Source organism: Pipistrellus hanaki, assembly GCF_964339955.1.
Source record: "Pipistrellus hanaki genome assembly, chromosome: 1".
Classification (NCBI taxonomy): Eukaryota; Metazoa; Chordata; class Mammalia; order Chiroptera; family Vespertilionidae; genus Pipistrellus; species Pipistrellus hanaki.
Window position 1 is genome coordinate 8498004 of NC_140503.1, and position 16088 is coordinate 8514091.

A 16088-nucleotide genomic window follows, 5' to 3' on the forward strand; every position below is an offset into this window, starting at 1 on the left:
TGCCCTAGGGTCTCAGGTTCAATTTCCAGTCAAGGGCACGTACCTGGGTTGCAGGTTTTTATTTATTTATTTATTTATTTATTTATTTATTTAATTTTTTATTTTATTGATTTTGTACAGAGAGGAAGGGAGAGAGATAGAGAGTTAGAAACATCAATGAGAGAGAGTCATCGATCAGCTGCCTCTTGCACACCCCCTACTGGGGATATGCCCGCAACCAAGGTACATGCCCTTGACTGGAATCGAACCCGGGACCATTCAGTCCCCAAGCCGACGCTCTATCCATTGAGCCAAACCGGTTTCGGCTGGGTTGCAGGTTTGATCCTTGCCTGGCACCCCTCCCCGAGATTGGGATGCATGCAGGAGGCAACCAATTGATGTATCTCCCTCACATTGATGTTTCGTTCTCCTCTCTCCCTGCCCCTCCCTTCTATTCTCTCTAAAAAATAATGGAAACTATATCCTCACTCCTTGGGTGAGGCATACCAAAAGGGAAAAAAGTGTATTTGTAAAGTTAAATACAGGAAAATACAAAAGCAGACTGAATTATCAAAAAGAAAACCTTTTATTTATGTCACTAAATACAATTAGCTTCCCTGATTACAACCCATAATGAGTATCAGTAAAATACAGGCTGGTCTGTAGAGGTGAACCTCCCAGCATCTGTGTGTACATATATACACGGAGCCACCCATCTCAGAAAAAGCAGAGCTGAGCTTGTTAAATTATCGTCTGTTTTAGAAACTCTTACCATTTGACGGAAATTAGAGGAAGATTTAGGTAGCAGAGTACTTGTATAATAACTTAAAAAGTTAAAAGCTTGTAGTGATAAAACAATCTTGGGCACCCTCTTGAGGAATTTGAAGCAGTTGACCTTTTACAGATCCAATGTCTGGAAACAGACAACCAGTCATTGAAACAACTAGGTCCAGTTCAGTTGCCATGGGGCTGGTCATGGTGCATTTCCGGTGTGTAAGTCAACAGAACTATCATGACCCAGAGGTGGAGCAGAGCCTAAGGAAGAAAAGATAATTTGTGGATTAGTCAAGGATCCCACCTTCACCACAGGCCCAGGGTGAGGCGCATGGAGGGCAGGGACGTCTGTGTACTGTGTTCCTGTCCGGCACTGTGTGTGCAACACTCCAGGGGCCCCGTACGTGTTTACTGGGGACCAATGAAGAAATAGATGTACAACCGATGAGGGCAATAGTTACAATTCCAGCACATTGCTCAGTCGAGTGGAGAAAAGTCCTCAATTCATTCATGATAAGCACATGTACCCAAAACAATCAGGTGATTAATGGCTAGAGAGCCATGAAGTGGCCGGAGAGGCTTTTTAAGAGCAGTCAGAGCTGGCTTTCTGCAAGAGGGCTCAGCCATGCTCGACAGGAACGCTGTGCCGGGTTCCAGAGGTGACCTGGGGTCCAGCACAGGACCGCCACCGGCAGTCTCACTGGCTCCTGCATGGTCCTGGGACAACAGCACGAGGCTCCATCGCCCAGGCATTGCTGGCCTAGGCACCACGTCTCAGGCTGACAGAGTCCGTGTTCCTCAAAACCTCCACCCGGAAATCAACCCAGATGTGGCATATTCTGAACCCTTTCTGAGGCCAATCTTTTCCCTCTCATTCTCTCCATCCCCCTCTTCCTAAAAATTTTTTAAAAATATATTTTATTGATTTTTTACAGAGAGAAAGGGACAAGGATAGAGAGTTAGAAACATCGATGAGAGAGAAACATAGATCAGCTGCACACTCCCCACCAGGTATGTGCCTGAAACCAAGGTACATGCCCTTGACCGGAATCGAACCTGGGACCCTTGAGTCTGCAGGCCGACACTCTATCCATTGAGCGAAACCTGTTAGGGCTTCTAAAAAACTTTTTATTTTTTATGTAACTCTTCCCTCTAGTGGATCAAAAAGAAATTTCTTTCTCGGGGTGCTTTTATTCCTTTTGAAGAAAAAATTGCCTGTTTTAATTCAACTCAACTACTTTTAGCATCCCCATTCAGAACGGTGAGTTTTTTAGGCTCACAGGACACGTGAAATGGCATGCCTGACTCTGGCAACCATTATTAGAGCTAAACAATATGAAAGAAAATAAATCAACCTTGAGACTGTTTTAGAAAACAAAGCAAAACACATGGAAAGCAACTTTACATCAAGATAAGAAATCAATTGTTTTGTATTTTTTATCCTAAGAAGGGCTTTAGCAATGGAGTTAACTGTTAAACTGCACTGAAGTTAATTGTAGGAAAAGTCTTTGAACAATTTACATTTTAGAAATAACAAATTGTTATCTTCACTTGCATTACTAAAATTGAATTCTCTTTCAAAACTGATTGCTAAACTTTTAGTCAAAAAGACCAGCAGCTGCCTGGCTGGTATACTCAGTGGTTGAGCCTCAGGAGGTTATGGTTTGATTCCTGGTGAGGGAATATGCCTGGGTTGCAGGCTCGATCCCCAGTAGGGAGCATGCAGGAGGCAGCTAGTCATCATCATCATTGATGTTTCTGTCTCTCTCTCCCCCTCTCCCTTCCTCTCTGAAGTCAATAAAAACATTTTTTTTAAAAAGACCAGCAGCTGAAAAAATCAAGTGCAGCATTGCTTTTTTATTTTTTATTTTATTTTTTAAAATATATTTTATTGATTTTTCACAGAGAGGAAGAGAGATAGAGAGTTAGAAACATCAATGAGAGAATCATCGATCAGCTGCCTCTTGCACCCCTCCCCCGCCCCCCACCTCCCACCCCACTGGGGATGTGCCCGAAACCAAGGTACATGCTCTTGACCGGAATCGAACCCGGGACCTTTCAATCCGCAGGCTGACGCTCTATCCACTGAGCCAAACCGGTCCCGGCAACATTGTTTTTTTAAACAAGTTCACTTACCATATATATAATTACAAAAACTCGTGCTATGGGGTATCTTCGGAGAAAAATTCCCAGGCGGATACTATGTAAATGGTGGTGGGGTGGAGAGAAGAGAAGAGAGTTAGACTGACAATAGATCTACCTGTAGTAATATCTAATAATGCTTTTTAACACTCCACTCATTTATACTAGTTCTGCGGCCACCATAAAGATTTATTTATAGTAGATTAAATAGTTATTTGAAATAATCATATAGAAATGCCTTAGTGCAAGCAAATACTACTTGGATTTAGCTGTTAAACAACTTGGTCCCTCTCTAAATCATTTTGCTTTTAGGAACTAAGTTATAAAACATAAGGCAAACGTGAAAACAAGAATAGGGAAGTCTAGTTCGAATCAATCTGCAAATTACTAATCAGAAAGCTTTTGTATTGATACCTGCTTCCCAACGACACAAAACTACAGAAACCCAAATAAACACTTAAACAAATGAAGTGTGAGGAGCAATGTGGTGTCCAGACCTTGCCACTCATGCCTATTTACATTTTCCCCTACAAGAGGGACACAGGTACAAGCAAATACACCTTCTCTGCCTTTCCGTTTCTTTGCCACTAGCACAATGCCTTGCATACTGGTTCTCTAAAAGTCATGTAGACTGAATAAAGAAAAGTTGAAATAGACGTGCATATTAATTTGGAAATGACTATGGCATCCTTGGTCCATGGCTTTGGGAATCTTAGTAAATCCTCCTCCTAATATGTAACATCACAGCTATATTCTGATACATAAAGGTAAGAAAAGATTGCTCTTTTATGCAATAGTTCATTGAAACTGTGATTAATTATAAACACTAAAAGACAAAAGAGTTTAATGCTATATATAAACTATTAAAACATTTTTTCCATAAAAGATAATAAAAGATTATTAATCTTTTATTATTATACCACTTAACAGTGAAATTATTATATATGGTTAGCACATGTATGAAAATGATAACAGGGTGGTTTAGATTAAATATGCAGGAGTCCCTGAGCCTCAATGAATGTTTGGTGGTTTCTTCTAGCAAGTCTTTTGCTTCATTTATTCTGATTGCTAAGCACGGAGCTCCACCTTCATCTGGGTGATTCTAATCTCGGCCTTGCCAGCAGATGGGTTTACATCCAAAATAAGAGTAGCTTCTCGCCTACTCATTTTCTGTTCAAATCCTCCTTTATAGTAGGATGAAAGGCTAGATGTGAAATCTTGTGCGATTACTCGTTCTACAGGTTTCCAGACCTGAAATGCACGGTGACCTGCAAAAGCTTTAACACCCAGTCCTACAGCCTCAAGCTTTGTGCATCCTTGGTCGATCTCCATGTCCACCCATTTAGTCAAGGGAGGTGAGTACTCAGCGTAACATCAGCACTCGCCAGTGGGGGTGATGCTGCCAAGGGCAGCCACGGCACTGCGGCAGAGGGAGACCTAAAACCTTTCTTTGACAGTTATTTAAGAACTTTATTAACAGGTGCTTGCAGTTTGTTGACTTTAAAAAAATATATATCAAGTTGTAAACTTTTTTTACAAATTAAAAATGAGTTTCTTAAAAAATCTCAACTTGCTAGATATGTAACAATTTAAAAACCTCTACACGTGTATTGAGAAAAACTCGGCTTTTTAAAAACGTGTTTGTCATTACCAAAAAAGAGACATCTTTAGGTAAAAATAATAAACCATGCTGCATAGCTGGTCCACGAGCAAAAAGCAAATACTTAAGGTCTTCAGCTCCCATCTTTTTTGTTGTTGTTATTAATCTGACGTGAGGCTATTTTTCCATTGCTTTTGAGTGAGAGGGAGATATATATGTGTGTGCGTGCATGCCCCAGGGGCAGTAAGCAAACCCGCAGCCCAGTACGTGCCCTTGACTGGGAATCAAGCCCAATACCCTTGGGTGCATGGGCTGACGCTCTAACCACTTAGAAACACTGGCCAGGCTTGGTCATTTAATACTGCTACAATGTTGCTGAAACCGGTTTGGCTCAGTGGTAGAGCGTCGGTCGGTAGAGCGTCGGTCTGCGGACTGAAAGGTCCCAGGTTCGATTCCGGTCAGGGGCATGTACATTGCTGCGGGCACATCCCCGGTAGGGGATGTGCAGGAGGCGGCTGGTCGATGTTTCTCTCTCATCGACGTTTCTGGCTCTCTATCTCTCTCCCTTCCTCTCTGTAAAAAAATCAATAAAAAAAAAAAAAAATAAAAAAAATAAAAAATACTGCTACAATGTTATATTCATTTCTTCTTGCTGGATGACTAAACTGGATAGCAGAGATGGCAAGCTGGCGTTTACTCAGCCCTGCTCTGCTCAGCTTTGGGAGCAGATGAATTCTCAGCTGGTGGACCAGCTGCTTTAGTCTCAGTGCCATCTTGTGCTTCGGGTTTTCCAGGCATCTGCACAAGTTACAGCGGTACTGATGTGGAGGTAGCTGTTGACCTTGGGTCTCTGGTAATCCTGCCGGCAGTTGTGTGGAGGACACTCTGACATGGACAGCACCTACATGCTTGTGGACTGCTGCACATTTACTGCCTTGCACTAACTCCACAGCGGCCTGTAACATTTGCTGCCTCCACATCGAATGGAGCATCATTTAACTACATCAAATTGCACAGCCTCTCCTCCTACACTGTGGGGGTACTTCCTGAGGTTCTTCTTTATGGCCATCTGGTGTACAAACACATCTTTGGGGTCATTCCTGTTGATTAAACCATATCTGTCTCTTACACTGAACCATTTTACTGTTTCCAAATCTTCGTTGCAATGATTTTGTCTCTGCTGGTAGGTGCCCAGGATATGAGGCTACCTGGGCTGGCATGCCCTGTGCCACTGCCCGTAGTGCCAGGCTGGGTGTTGGCAGTTCCGAGGGCGGAGGTGGCGGGCCTCACTGCTGACGGTTGGGGTGGTGGTGACTGGGGCTGTCTGCAGTAGTCAGACAGGATGTGATGGTAACTAGGCCGGAGCGATGGCAGTGGTGCTGCTTGGAGCTCTTTAGGGTCCTCTCTTCACCCCCGATAGAGACTAAAACATTTTCTATATAAGGTAGATATCTGCTAGTATAAAAAGTTTATTTATAAGTATATACATAACATAAATTATGCATTACTTACGTAATTTATAAAAACATATTGCAATAAGTACTGTTCATTAGTAGCACCTTTTGTTCTATGACCAAGTATTGAGATAAAGCATTCAAATGGATGCATTTACATGCAATAGAGACTTTCTCAATGAAATTTAATGCGTTTTTAAATAGAGTTTATTACAGAAAGAAGAGAAATGGTCAGGATTAATCATCTTCTATAAGTATAGACACTGGCAGACCTCTTAAAGCAATTTCATGACAATGAAGTACCATGAAAGGAATAAGGTAAATGTCACTTTAAATATCAGCTCTATCTGATGGGACTCACAATGATTGAAACCACAAGAAAAGGTTATAAAAATATTTGATGGTCCATCACTCATCGTTACTGGTAGGACTTACCTAAATTGGTCAATTGAACTAGCAGCTTTGCGGACTCTTCCATACATTCCTGCCAGACTGGTGTCTGTGTCATTAAAAAGAACAGGAACATTTCGTAGACGTGCCCCTGTTTAAACAAGAGAATAATGAATGGAGGTACAGACAGCAAAGATAAATTTTAAACAAAATTACAGTTGACTACACGTTAAATTACTTAAAAAAGAAATTCTCAAGGCCAACTTTCTAAGTATTACATCAGAGATAAAATCATAAAAAAAGGTAGATTTGATTATATGAAATGTTTGAACTTTCATAAACCAAAAAATCAAAATGTAAAAACTAAAAAAATTATTTCTCTACAAAATTAGCAGAAATTAAAGTTTATAAATACCAAGTGTTGCCAATAGTCAATTTTAATGGACACAACTCCTGTGCTGGTAAGAATGGCCTTTCTACAAAGCCGAGGACTCCCACATTTCATCTCCAGCCCAGACCACTCCCAACTCTAGACTTGTCCAATCACCTGTTCCATTTCCATCGGATGTCTCAGTCATCTCAGACTCAGCATGCCAAGACCATGCTACTGACTTCCTGCCTCTGCTGCTATCCACTCGTCTTGCAGTTCTCCCTATCTCAGACACGAGAACTCCATCCTTCCAGCCGCTCAGGCCCCCAACCTTGACTCCTTTCTTCCTGTCAAACTTCACAATCTGCTAGCAAATGCTGTCAGCTCACCTTTAAAATGAACCCTCACAATCCCCACTCTGTCCTGAACCACCCTCATCTCTCACATAGATTAATACAACAGCTCCTCCTGGTCCTCTGCCTCCACTCCTAATTCTTTGTAGTCTGCTATGGACACAGCAGCCAGAGGTATCGTGTTAAAATACAGCTGCATCAGCCACCCTTCTCAAGACCCTCCAGTGGCTTTCCCTTCCTTCAGAGGTCACCCACAGGCCTAAACAGCCTCCTCCAAGTTCTCTGAATTCACCTTACTCTCCGCTCCCCTCACTCCTGCGGCCCTGAACTCCATGCTGTTCCCGCAACATTCCCGCCTAAGGGCCTTTGCAGCTCCCTTCTCCCTGCCTCACTGTCTACTATCTTACCTCCTAGCTCTTCAATGAGGTCTCCCCTGACCACCCTAAAGTGCAATCCCATCTCCACAGCTGGCACCCCATGTCTCCCTTCCTCGGCAGCACATAGCACCACCTTACATCATCCATTTACTGCTGTGTCCTCCCCCTGCATTCCTCTCCACACCACCAGAACAGAAGACCCACAGGGCAGAGATTTTGGTCTCTTTTGTGGCCCAATGTCTAGGACAGTGCCTGGTATAAAGCACTTGTAATTATTTGCTGATTCTGCCACCAAAAATAAAAAAGCCTTCAAATGTGTACACCTATTGAGCCAGCAATTCCATTTCTACTCATTAATCCCAAGAAAATAAAAGAGACGTTCCCAGAAAATATTTTCCTCAGAACTGCTATATTAGCAACAATCTAAATTCCCAACCATAAGGAGAACTGATCAAACAAATTACAGTATTTACACAATAGATTTCTATAAAGTAATGTATAAACTATTGTATAAACTATATTATGAAACTTATTAATATGAGAAAAGTTAAAAGTCAATAAAACAGATAATATAAACACATATAGGGAAAAAGTCTAAAAGGACTTTCTAGGATCAAGGCTGTTGAAGCTTACACTAAAATCTTTAACATCCCTCCTTCCCCCCTTTTTTAAGTCCTCACTCGAGGATATGTTTTCACTGGTGATTTCTTTTTTTTTTAAGAGAGAGAATCATGCATCAGTTGCCTCCTATACATGCCACAACCAGGGATCAAACCCTGACAGGGAATGGAATCCTCCATCTTATATGAGATGACACTCCAACTTAACTGAGCCACACTGGCCAGGGCTTTAATGTTCTTTTAGAGTATGTATTTTGGGAGTACAGATTCTCTATTAAAATTTGAGCATGGATATACTTCTATGACTACTAGAGGCCCAGTGCACAGATTCACTCACTGGTGGGGTCCCTCGGCCTGACCTGCGCCCACTTGCAATCTGGGACCCATCGGAGGATGTCGGATAGCCTGTTCTGACGCGATCCCCACAGGCCCAATCCAGACAGGAGAGAGCCCCATTCTGTGCATTGAGCATCTGTCCCCTGGTGGTCAGTGCGTATCATAGTGACCAGTGGACCTGTCATTCTGTTGTTAGGTTGTTCAGCTGCTTAGGCTTTTATATATATATAGATGTATCAGCTTTAATATTAATAATTATAGCCCTAGCCAGTGGATAGAGCATTGGCTCAGTGGATAGAGCATTGGCCTGCAGACTGAAGGATCCTTGGTTCAATTCCAGTCAAGGGCACATGCCCAGGCTGCAGACTCAACAATCCTCAATGGGAAGTGTACAGGAGAGAATCAACAATTCTCTCTCATCATTGATGTTTCTATCTTTCTCTCCCTTCCTCTCTGAAATCAATAAAAATATATAAAAAAAAGAAAAATAGGGGTTCTTCAACCTATTGCTCATAAAAATTAAAAAATATGTATTCATAATTATGGATTGGAAGATTATTAAAGCAAATTTTGCTTTAACATTCCTGAAAGTCCCTCTGTATTGAATCATTTGCTTTGTCTGTAACATCCTACTGAGCGTCCTATGTATTTCAATATGACTATGGATCCTTGGGCCTCTTTCCTCCAAGTCTCACACTAGTGAGGGATATTAATCAGTCCACAGTCCAGTTTATTAATGATCATATCCAACAGCACATGGCCCATCTCCACATAAGGAGAAAAGTGGGTGCTTTGTTGGATGAAACCTCTTTCTTAATAAAAATGATATTCTTTTAACTTATCAAAATCATGTTTGAATTAACAACATTAGAAATTAAGGCAACAAAACATTTTTGTTTTTAATCCTCAACTGAGGATATTTTTCCATTGATTTTCAGGAAGAGTGGAAAGACAGAGAGAAACATCAATGTGAGAGAAACACATCGATTGGTTGTCTGTCCCATGCACCCCGACCAGGGCCCAAGCCGGGGAGGAGCCTGCAATCAAGGTCCAAGCCCTTGACTGGAACTGAATGGCCGCTTTTTTTTACCTTCGCCATTGTCAACTCCGGACATGTTGATGGCAGACCCAGTGCTCCCAGCTCCAGTGGCCAATTTCATCTGCTGCTCGAGGCGCTCCAGCTGGAAGACCAGCGAGTTCTTCTCGGTGCTGAGGCTCTCCAGCATGGTCTGCTTCTGGATGAGAGTCTCTGTCAGCTGATGGAGTCGACTCTCCAACTCGGACTGGCTGCTATTGCTTAGGGTTTTATTGGTAAGCTGAAAGGCAACAGTTCATAAAAGCATTACATAAAACCAGGCATACAACACAGAAACCACACTGCCACATCCCCACAGGTGAACTGTAGTGTTCACTGATTTCTCAAAACTCTGTAATGGTTCTTTCACTGACTACAGAAGCAATTTTCAAACTTATTAGGGAGCCACAAAATCAACTTGGTGCTTCAATCAACATGTTAAAAAATAAAACAGAATGAATGTATCAGAGTGTACAGCACATAGTATGTGAGAGTATTATCTTGTGAAACTTCTGTATTAGTTTTGTACATTGTAAGAATGTGTGAGTACTGAGACATGATATAAACCTTACTTCTTACTGTAACATCACAGTCAAAAATATCTGAAAGCACGCCGGGACAGGTTTGGCTCAGTGGATAGAGCGTCGGCCTGCGGACTGAAGGGTCCCGGGTTCGATTCCGGTCAGGGGCATGTACCTTGGTTGCGGGCACATCCCCAGTGGGGGGTATGCAAGAGGCAGCTGGTCGATGTTTCTCTCTCATTGACGTTTCTAACTCTGTCCCTCTCAATTCCTCTCTGTGTAAAATCAATAAAATATATATTTAAAAAATATATCTGAAAGCACTGATCCATGAGACGTAGTTGAAACATTTCAACCTGGATAACTCAACGGTTGTGCCAAGACCACTCACTTCCGGTGGTTTTCATCCCCGCTCTGCGATTTCCTCTTATCTGACTTGGACAAACTGCTACACTTCTCTGAATCTGTTTCCTCAAGTGAGGATGAATGTGCTTGTTGTCTGTCTCCTCGTGCGTTAACTGAAGATAATAGTGCCTGCTGCACATGGTGTTTAGGGATATTAAATGAGAATTTTCCTAGCAGGGTTTGGCTGACAGTTCTTAGTAACTTCCTTTATTGCATCTTCTATTTGTTCTCATGTGTCACCAATTCCCTCCTCCACTCAGCTGGCCACATTTCCTGGTTGGAAAATTCAGTCCCCTTCTCTTATCTAGCCTCTACCTGCCTTCAAAGACTCTTCCTTGAAGCCTTTTCCAACAACTCTAGCCCAAGCTGACTTCAGCCTTCTTTTAGACTCCCCCAGACTGCCATAGCATTCATCAATCACTTTGGTAACACTGTTTAAAGGAGTCCATTACTTATTAAGTCAATCGCCTGAAGAGAAGGGAGGAAAGGACAATCTATAACTACAGAGTAAGTGAATGCAGGATTTTGGCAGTTAGTGATCAAGACTGGTAAATCTGGGTGCTAGGCACAGACTGTTTTCTTTGTGTTTCTCATTTTCAGAGTTACAAAGAGGTCTTGCTGACTTCATGGAAGACCTATCAATTGCTAACAGAAAGGTTTATCCCTGGATTTCTCTTAAGAAAGAGAAAACACACTTATGAAACTGGCAATCAGCACAATCCCCACTGAAGTTAGAAAGTGTTGAGATAATTCACATCTCCTCAAGTGACTCTGGCTACAAGATCTATAATAATAAAAGTGTAATATGCTAATTAGACCGGACAACCTTCCAGATGAAGCCAGGCTGCTAGGGCTGAGGGCAGCCTCTGTGGCTGCGAGGGCTGAGCCCCTTTGCACAAATTTCATGCATTGGGCCTCCAGTACTTCTATAAGAAGCAAGCCACAGAATACAGCAAGTGCAGACTCACAGGCATTAGATGGAAAGTCTATATCAGGTTGAAAATAACATTGTACCACTGCAACAAGAAAACTCAGATGAAAATGTGGAAAAGAAGGTCTTACTGTATTCTCTGGAAAAAATGTGTCTTTTCAATGAATGGTATTTTTGCCCAAGTTGTAAATGACACATACCTGATTCCTAAGTTTCTGAATTTCTTCTTCTCGATCTTTAATTCTGCTTTGCAATGTATTCTTTGTTCGATAAAGATCTTCTTCTATATAATGGAATTCCTACAAAGTGAGGCACAAAATAAAAGTTGAAACAGCGTACCCTATTCCATCGCCAGAACCTAAAACAGTGCCTGACATATAGTAGACACTCAATATGTGCTGAGTATATACTGAATGAATAAATGAACGTATTAGGATGGGTCTAATGAAAAGTTATACTTCAGCATCATGTATCAATCTGTATATGAACGTTTAAGCACAAGTCTTTACGTGGTCTTTGTTTTAGATTTTTCTAGAACTGCTACTGGATCATATAATAAGTGTATGTCTAATTTAAAGGGAAAAAAACCTGCCAATTGTTTTCTGAATTTTTTCCCAAATACCTGTGCCAGTTTGCATTCCAAAAGCAATATGAGAGCATGCCAGTTGTTCCACATCCTTCCCACATTTGGTGGTGTCAGTCTCTCTAAGTGTAGCTAATCTGGTTGGGTATGTGGTGCTAGCTCACTGAGGTTTCACTTTGCATTTCCCTAAAGATTAATGATGTTGAGCAGCTTATTCACATGCTTATTTGTGAATAAGCTGCTCAACCCCATTAATCATAAGGAAATGCAAAGGCAATATCTTGTACCTTTTTTGCACTGTCATAAATAAAAGAGGGAGAAAGAAACAAAGAAATACCGCCGGGTTCACTATCAACTGCATTAAACCACTGCTAGTCTGTATAATAAATATGATCATTCAGAGTCAAGTCGGAATTTAAGAACAAAACACATTCCAGGAAAGAAAAAGTAATTAGTTAGCTAAATACCTTCAAAAGCATTATGTAGCATAGGGAATATAGTCAATTATATTGTTAATAACTTTGCATGGTGACAGATGGTAACATCCTGGGGATCCTTTTGCAATGTATATAAATATCAAATCACTATAATGTACACCTAAAACTAATGGTATATTGTATGTCAAAGATATGTCAATTTAAAAATGTATTATGCTTCACTGAGCTGGGAGCTTCATATAGCTCCTTCAGTAAAGAGAGCTGTATGAAGACATACATGTGAGATGGACTAAACTGCCAAAGACTGCTTTAGACATTTAGTTCAACCTGCTCATTTCACAGACTGTGAAAACTGAGATAAGTGAAGAAAGAGAAAATGGCTCTAGCTAGTTTGGCTCAGTGAATGATACTGGGTTCGATTTCTGTCAAGGGCTCATGCCTGAGTTGTGGGCTCAATCCCCAGTAGAGGATGAGAGCAGAAGGCAGCCAATCGGTGATTCTCTCTCATCATTGATGTTTCAATCTCTCTCTTCCTCTCCCTTCCTCTCTGAAATCAATAAAAAAAATTTTTTTTTTAAAAGAGAGAATAAGCCTAACCAATGGACACAGACAACAGAGGGGTGAGGGAATGTGTGTGTGTGTGTGGGGGGGGGGGGGGGGGGGGGGAGAATAGGAAGGGTAATGGGGAATAGGACAAATATGTAACACCTTAATCAATAAAGAAATTTTAAAAAGAGAGAGAAAATGAGGAAGGTAATTAGGGTGGAAGAATAACAATTTACAGGTATGCCTTATTTCTAAAGCTCTAGGCTAGCACAAAATTTAAGGTTGAAATGATCTAAAACTGATAAAGAGCACCCTCTCCAATCTGGGACCCCTTGAAGGATGTCCGACTGCCTTGGATGATGTCCCTGGGATTGGGCCTAAACCAGCAGTCGGACATCCCTCTCGCAATCCAGGACTGCTGGCTCCTAACCGCTCATCTGCCTACCTGCCTGCCTGGTTACACCTAACCACTCTGCCTGCCAGCCTGCTCACCCCCAACTGCCCCCTCACCAGCCTTCTCATCGCCAACTGCCCCCTCCCCCCGTCAGCCTGATCACCCCCAACTGCACCCCTCTGCTGGCCTGATTGCCCCCAACTGCCCCTCCCATTGGCCTGATCACGCCTGCTTACTGCCTACTGCCCCCCGCCGGCCTGCTACCCCCCATGCCAGCATGCTTGCCCCAAACTGCCCCTCCCATTGGCCTGATCACGCCCAACTGTCCCTCACTGCCAGCCTGCTCACCCCCGACTGGCCCCCCCTGATGGTCTGCTTGCCCCCTACTCCCCCTCCCATTGGCCTGATCACGCCTGCTTACTGCCTACTGCCCCCCGCTGGCCTGCTCACCCCCTGCTGCCCCCCATGCCAGCATGCTTGCCCCAAACTGCCCCTCCCATTGGCCTGATCACGCCCAACTGTCCCTCACTGCCAGCCTGCTCACCCCCGACTGGCCCCCCCTGATGGCCTGCTTGCCCCCTACTGCCCCTCTTGCCGGCCTACTAGCCCCCAACTTCCCCCACCACCGGCCTGATCACCCAACTGCCCTCCCCTCCTGGCCTGAACACCCTAACCGTCTCTGCCTCAGCCCTGCCACTATGGCTTTGTCCGGGCAGCGGCCACAGAGCTGGGGTGACCAAGGAAGCCAAGCCTCCCACCCACTCCAGCCAGTGCTACCATCTTTGTTGCATCAATTTGCATATTCCCTTCTTATTGGCTGTGGGCACAGCCATCTTTATTGTAAAGTGATGGTTAATTTGCATATCACTCTTTTATTAGATAGGATTAATATTAGATATAGAATCTTATTCTAAAAATGTGGCTACAAACATGTTTAACTGTATTAATATGAAACCTAGAGGCCTGGTGCACGAATTCGTGCACAGGTGGGGCCAGGCCGGCTGAGGGGGAGGGCTATGGGCAGTTGCCAGCCAACCCCACCCCCTGGTCAAACTCCCAGTTGAACTCCTAGTCGAACTCCCGGTTAAGGGGACAATTTGCATATTAGCCTTTTATTTATAGGAGCAGGACATTCAAGTAAAATATACTTGGGGAGCAGACAACTGCTAATTGAACAATGAAAGAGAATCTAAACCATGATTTGTAAATATAATCTATATAAGAACTTTTTCTCAATCAGAAAAAGTAATCTAATATAGTACTAATGTTATATCTTTATTAACTAGCAATTACTGTTGTGTCTAGAAAGTACAAATGGAGTAAAGTACAAAAATCAACTGATTTTTTAAAAAAGTTTTCTATATGTATATACTCTGACAAACATATAAAAAAATACAGAGTAATAGTAAAAAAAAAAAAACTCTGGGACAAGAATCATGGATTCTCTTCTATTCTGTAATTAGTTGTGTGAAATTAGGCAAGTCTCATAACAATTTTGTGCCTCTATTTTTCAGCTGTTAAAAAAAACAAATGAATGTAGGACAGCAGTGGCAGTCAGGCCTGTCTATCACTAGTTCTCTTAGCATATCCCCTAAAAATGTCAGGAAGCTGCTTTACTGGGATGTGTCCTCGTGTGACAGCTGGGAGATAGTCTTCTCTGATAATCAATCTATAATCCTTACCTGCTTCTGTCGGTCCAATTCTGCCTCAAGTTCTTGTTTAGATGCTTTATGTCCAGCTATTTGGTCTTGCAGATCTTGCAACTGTTCTCTTGTTGATTCTGCTTCACTGACCTGCTGAGCCTCCATATCCTAAAAAGATGAATTTTATATGTGAAAGCAATCATTAACTGTCCAGTCCAATATGTACTGAGCAATTATCACGCACTATGAACTGGAGTCAGCAGGCATGGGAGGGACAAAGATGAAAGAGACGGTATCAGCCTAAAAGGAGCACATAAACTGACACTTCATTATATAATACCAGAGGCCCAGTGCACAAAATTCATGTACGGAGGGGGGGGCGGGGGAGCGGGGGGATTAGAGGGGGCCCTAAGCCTGGCCTGCACCCTCTCCGATCCGGGACCCCTTGGGGGATGTCTGACTGCTGGTTTAGGGATCAGGCCTAAACCAGCAGTCAGACATCCCTCTCGAATCCACGACTCCTGGCTTCTAACTGCTCCCATGCCGGTCTGATCACCCCCTAACTGCTCTCCCCTGCTGGCCTGATTGCCCCTTAACTGCTCTTCCCTGCCAGCTTAATCACCCCCTAACTGCTCCCCTGCCAGTGTGATCGCTCCTAACCACCTCTGTCTTGGCCCCTGCCACCATGGCTTTGTCTGGAAGGATGTCCAGAAGATGTCCAGTCTAATTAGCATATTACCCGTTTATTAGTATAGATGGCAAATGGTGAGAGCAATGAACAGGATAGCATAGCTGCCATAGCACATAAAGTACAAGAAGATGGGAGTGGGTGTGGCTGGGGAGAGGTCAATGGGGAAAAAGGAGACAGATGTAATCCTATATGTAATACTTTATTTTTTATTATTATAATTTTTAAATATATTTTATTGATTTTTTATAGAGAGGAAGGGAGAAGGATAGAGAGGTAGAAACATCAATGAGAGAGAGAAACATCGACCAGCTGCCTCCTGCACACCCCCTACTGGGGATGTGCCCGCAACCAATGTACATGGTTCTTGACCGGAATTGAACCTGGGACCTTTCAGTCCACAGACCAACACTCTATCCACTGAGCCAAACTGGTTTTGGCTTATATGTAATACTTTAAACAATAAAGAA

The 16088-nt window shown here is 42.8% G+C and overlaps 1 protein-coding gene across 2 annotated transcripts in view; it reads right to left on the reverse strand.

Annotated features, from left to right (window-relative positions):
• Window positions 1–546: 546 nt before the first annotated feature.
• GOLGA5 (golgin A5) overlaps window positions 547–16088 on the reverse strand; it is a 36844-nt gene continuing 21302 nt past the window's right edge. For both annotated transcript variants that reach the window (XM_084885949.1, XM_084885948.1), the window contains exons 8-13: window positions 14970–15098; window positions 11528–11626; window positions 9486–9711; window positions 6385–6490; window positions 2890–2953; window positions 547–1014 (exon numbers count right to left, since the gene is read on the reverse strand). In XM_084885949.1, coding sequence (XP_084742075.1) covers window positions 934–1014; window positions 2890–2953; window positions 6385–6490; window positions 9486–9711; window positions 11528–11626; window positions 14970–15098 — 705 coding nt within the window. In that variant the 3' untranslated portion in view covers window positions 547–933. The remainder of the gene's footprint in view (window positions 1015–2889; window positions 2954–6384; window positions 6491–9485; window positions 9712–11527; window positions 11627–14969; window positions 15099–16088) is intronic.